Genomic DNA, 5,043 nt, shown 5'->3' with positions numbered 1-5,043 from the left:
AAGTAAAGTTTTTCAGGATGTACGGAACTCCCGCGGTGCCAGTGAGAGAAATAAAACTAAATTCTGTAAAAGTATTTTTTTATTTGTTTGTTTCAGAAACATGCTCAGAGTTTTACAGTTTGTGTACAAAAACTGTTTTATCTGCTGGAGATGCTGAAACTGAGAAAAAAAAAACTAAACAAAGAACAGAGTTTATAAACTACAGTTACAGGATCACCCACAGATTAAAACAACATCAATTAATTTAATCTGGGATTAAACAAACTCAACATGTTGCTTTTTTTTCAACAAACTTTCATCATTTCCACTTTTCTTCCTATTTTACCATTTTATTTCATGTTTTGATCTTTTTATTTGTTTATTTTGGACTTTTATTTAAAAAAGTCAGAAACAACAAGAACCAATCAGTTTATTGTTTTTAATTGATGTTTTCAGGTTTTTTAATGAAAATATTGGGGGGGGGGGGGGGCAAAAAAAAAAAAACCCCCAGAGTTTTTCAGGTTTTTAAATCCAGTCAAACAGAAAACATTCGGGTCTCTGAACAACAACCTTCAGTTTCCTGTTAGAGGACAGACGTGACTGCAGCAGCATCCCGTCTAGAGTTGTCCTTGAACCACTTCAGAACCTGGTCCTGGTTCTCTTTGATCCACTCAATGTTGGCCTGGGTCCTCTCAATGGACTGGTCCAGGGCCAGAGTCCCAGAACCAAAACCAACAGCAGCGTTATCCTCCTTAAACTGCTTCAGCTGAGAGAGAGGAGAATTGGGTCAGAGGTCATTCAGAGGTCATTCAGAGGTCATCCAGAGGTCATTCAGAGGTCATCCAGGGGTCAGTCAGAAATCATTCAGAGGTCATCCAGATGTCAGTCAGAAGTCATTCAGAGGTCATTCAGAGGTCATTCAGAGGCCATCCAGAGGTCATTCAGAGGTCATCCAGGGGTCAGTCAGAGGTCATCCAGAGGTCATTCAGAGGTCATCCAGGGGTCAGTCAGAAGTCATTCAGAGGTCACCCAGAGATCATTCAGAGGTCATTCAGAGGTCATTCAGAGGCCATCCAGGGGTCAGTCAGAAGTCATCCAGAGGTCATTCAGAGGTCATCCAGGGGTCAGTCAGAGGTCATTCAGAGGCCATCCAGGGGTCATTCAGAGGTCATCCAGAGATCATTCAGAGGTCATTCAGGGGTCATCCAGGGGTCAGTCAGAAGTCATTCAGAGGTCATCCAGAGGTCAGTCAGAGGTCATTCAGAGGTCATCCAGAGGTCATTCAGAGGTCAGTCAAAGGTCAGTCAGAGGTCAGAGGTAAGTCAGAGATCATTCAGAGGTCAGTCAGAGGTCAGTCAGAGGTCAGTTAGAGGTCAGTGGTCAGTCAGAGGTCATACAAAGGTCAGTCAGAGGTCAGAGGTCATTCAGAGGTCAGTGGTCAGTCAGAGGTCATACAAAAGTCAGTCAGAGGTCAGTGATCAGTCAGAAGTCATACAAAGGTCAGTCAGAGGTCAGTCAGAAGTTATACAAAGGTCAGTCAGAGGTCAGTCCGAGGTCATACAAAGGTCAGTCAGAGGTCAGTCAGAGGTCATACAAAGGTCAGTCAGAGGTCAAAGGTCATTCAGAGGTCAGAGGTCAGTTGTCATTCAGAGGTCAGTCAGAGGTCATACAAAGGTCAGTCAGAGGTCAGAGGTCATTCAGAGGTCAGTGATCAGTCAGCGGTCATACAAAGGTCAGTCAGAGGTCAGTGGTCAGTCAGAGGTCATACAAAGGTCAGTCAGAGGTCAGTCAGAGGTCAGTGGTCAGTCAGAGGTCATACAAAGGTCAATCAGAGGTCATTCAGAGGTCAGAGGTCAGTCAGAGGTCAGTGGTCAGTCAGAGGTCATACAAAGGTCATCCAGAGGTCATTCAGAGGTCATACAAAGGTCAGTCAGAGGTCAGAGGTCAGTCAGAGGTTAGTGGTCAGTCAAAGGTCATACAAAGGTCAGTCTGAGGTCAGAGGTCATTCAGAGGTCAGTGATCAGTCAAAGGTCATACAAAGGTCATCCAGAGGTCAGAGGTCATTCAGAGGTCATCCAGAGGTCAGTCAGATAAATGAAGCTCTTCAGATTTCATCATTTTCAGATGGTTTTATTTTTGTTGAGTCAGCATTCTCTATTATATTTATCCTGTTTTGTTTATAAATGACTTCAGCAGACTTTGTTATTTTAGCTGTATCAAAATGTTCGGCTCATTCAATGGCGGCTGTGGTGGAGTGGTTAGGGGAGTCGTCCTGGAACCAGAAGGTCACTGGTTCAATCCCCCGTCCAGCCGTCTCAGTCGTTGTGTCCTTGGGCAAGACACTTCACCCACCTTGCCTACTGATGGTGGTCAGAGGGTCCGGTGGCGCCGATGCATGGCAGCCCCACCTCTGTCCGTGTGCCCCAGGGCAGCTGTGGCTACAATGTAGCTTACCATCATCAGTGTGTGAATGTGAGTGTGAATGGGTGAATGTCTGTTAGTGTAAAGCGCTTTGGGGTCCAGAGGGACTTGAAAAGTGCTCTATAAGTTCAGTACCATTTACCATTCAGGAGAGGAGAGCTGCGACTTTTGGTTTTTATAACTTTTATATTTTAAATAAAATATTTACCTGCATTTAAGGAAAAAACTCATAAAAATGTGTTAAAATCAATAAAAATATTTTTTCTTTGAAATTTGCTTCAGCTGCTCTGATTTAGTCTTTCTATGCTACTTTTAGCTTTTTACTGTAGTTTTTAGCGTTCAGCTACCATTCTGTTCCTTTCAGGCTTTAGCTACAGTTTGTAAAATTGTAGCTTCTATTTTGCTGAACTTTTATTTATTTAAGCTTTAATTTTCCTACTTTCATCTACGGTTTTGCTACTATTAGTATCTGTTCAGCAGCTTTAGTCTCTTTTTGGTTTAAAAAAATGAGTTAGCTTCTTCAGTTTTAGCAGGATTACTAAGATTCCTTCAGCAACAGCTAAAATCTGACCCCGTCAGAAGCTTCAGCTCCTGTTACCAAACAAGCTGCTGGAGTTTAGACACTGAAACGTTTGATCATGTTTTCTGACCTGCTGAAGCTCAAACTCGGTGGAAAAGCGTTTGGTGACTCCGTTGATGAGGTTGGAGAAGGAGAAGGATCCTCCACCGTACCTACGACAGAAGATCCAGAAGATGTGAGACAAAGGAGAAAGCTGAACGACGGCAAGATTATTTCTGCATCACAGATTTTATCTGATGAAAAAGTTTGTTTTTAGTGGTGTTTAGGCTCAAACATGACTCAGCAAACAGCTAAAGGCTGGTGGTTTAAACAGAGCTCTCCTCAACAGTCAGGCCTGTGTCAGGGACGACTTTCAGCTACTACCACACTACATCTGAACCTGTCAGTGAAGGCAGGGGTCTTCATCATTCTGTTCCTGAAGCCTCACCTGCCTCTCTCAGCCTGAAGCTTTCACAGAGCCATGAAACGAGTCCGACCAGCACATTTACAGTATCTACAGATGGCTTTATGAGGACTGAAGTTTACTGCAGGACCAGTTTGAGCAGCAATAAAAGCTGCGAGACAGAGCAAACATCCTGATAACAGAGTTTACCTGCTCAGGTGAGGACGGATTTATGAAGCTTCCCTTCTCACAGGTGTGATCGAACAGAGCTAAAACCTTCATGTGGAGACTAAACTCAGGACTTTAGCTTCATGTTGAGGCTGAACTCAGAACTTTAGCTTGTTGAGGCTGAACTTTAGCTTCATGCTAACTGTGTGTGTCCAACTCACTCTTTGTAGATGTACGACCACTGATGGCGGACAAAGTCCCAGGCCAGCGGCTGGCCGATGACATTCTGGGCGATGTAGACGATGGTGGAGGTGGCATCCTGCTTCCGGATCAGGCTGGAGTTCAGGGTGTGCTCCAGGTACCTGAGCAGGTGGGATCAGAGGGAAACAGTTTGTGTCGGCAGGTTCCAGTCTGTTAACGAAGCAGCTAACGGATCAAACCTGTTCAGGATCCACGGCTGTTTGGTGCAGGCCAGAGCAGCACGCAGTTTCTCAGCTTCTGTTGCCATGGTGGCTTTCAGAAACTCTGACCAGGCAAAGTCCCACTCTGTAGCGCCCCCTGCTGCGATGGCGTGACAGTAGACGGTGGAACGCAGGTTGGCGTGGATCCTGAAGAAAGAGGACGTGAACACATTGGAGCCGCCATCTTTACGACAGACTTGAAGAAAACCGTTCCACACTCACCTGTTGGTGCCGCTAGTCCTCCAATCCCTGAACCATGTGGTGACCAGAGTCTGACACTCCTCCAGACCGGTCCTGCACGCCAGATTGATGGCATTCACCTGATTATACCTGTAGACAGGTGAACAGCAGACTGAAAACTATCCCTGCAGCTGCAGAGACAAAAACTTTATTTAACTTAGTTTCAGGGGTCTTAGTTTGGTAGAAGAGGGGCATGAAGACTAAAAATGAAACTAATCTTTTTATTTAGTTTGATTATGAATCAACATTATGTTTGGATTAAAACCACAGAGACCAGACAGAGTCAGACTAATATGATGAGAACATGATGTGAGAATGTTAACAATGAGTCATAACTTTAGTTAAAAACCAGAGTTGTCTATCTGTTTATAGGAGGGTTTTGGTTCAAAGGTTCAGAATGAAAGTTTAAGTTTGACCAACGATGAAGTGACTCATTAAAACCCAGCAGGCAGCTCTCTGCATGTCCACAAACAGAAAAACCTGATTTAATCATCACAGAATCAGATCAGGACAGAACTGGTTTTAACACCACCACCAGACCAAGTCCAGACTGGTCTCTGGGTTCAGGTCTGTACTTACTGGTCCAGGTGTCCACTTGGAACATTGACCCAGTTTTCTGTCAGACCCTTGTAGTAGTTGAACAGCTCAGTGACCTGCTTCCTGAGGTAATCCTGCAGACAGAAAGAGTTCAGAAGTTCAGGAGAAGCTCAGGATCACCAGAGGAACAGTGGTGGACACCAGGAGGAGGACGTGCACCTGCATGGGGCCGTACACCTCACTGCGATCGAACATCAGGTAGAAGAAATCCAGGT

General features: G+C 44.8%; 1 protein-coding gene across 1 annotated transcript in view; it reads right to left on the bottom strand.

The window, feature by feature from the left end:
- Positions 1-465: 465 nt before the first annotated feature.
- The window catches only part of LOC106527953 (aminopeptidase N), a 14,111-nt gene continuing 9,533 nt past the window's right edge, over positions 466-5,043 (bottom strand). Inside the window, exons 15-21 of the mRNA XM_014022980.1 lie at positions 4,988-5,043; positions 4,811-4,902; positions 4,214-4,321; positions 3,971-4,138; positions 3,752-3,892; positions 3,051-3,132; positions 466-745 (exon numbers count right to left, since the gene is read on the bottom strand). The exon at positions 4,988-5,043 is cut by the window's right edge and continues 92 nt beyond it. Of these exons, the coding sequence (XP_013878434.1) occupies positions 563-745; positions 3,051-3,132; positions 3,752-3,892; positions 3,971-4,138; positions 4,214-4,321; positions 4,811-4,902; positions 4,988-5,043 (830 nt within the window). The 3' untranslated portion in view covers positions 466-562. The remainder of the gene's footprint in view (positions 746-3,050; positions 3,133-3,751; positions 3,893-3,970; positions 4,139-4,213; positions 4,322-4,810; positions 4,903-4,987) is intronic.

Source organism: Austrofundulus limnaeus, unplaced genomic scaffold (genome assembly GCF_001266775.1).
Source record: "Austrofundulus limnaeus strain Quisiro unplaced genomic scaffold, Austrofundulus_limnaeus-1.0 Scaffold353, whole genome shotgun sequence".
NCBI classification, from domain to species: domain Eukaryota; kingdom Metazoa; phylum Chordata; class Actinopteri; order Cyprinodontiformes; family Rivulidae; genus Austrofundulus; species Austrofundulus limnaeus.
The sequence above is the reverse complement of the archived record's forward strand: the minus strand, read 5'-3'. Positions and strand labels throughout refer to the sequence as shown.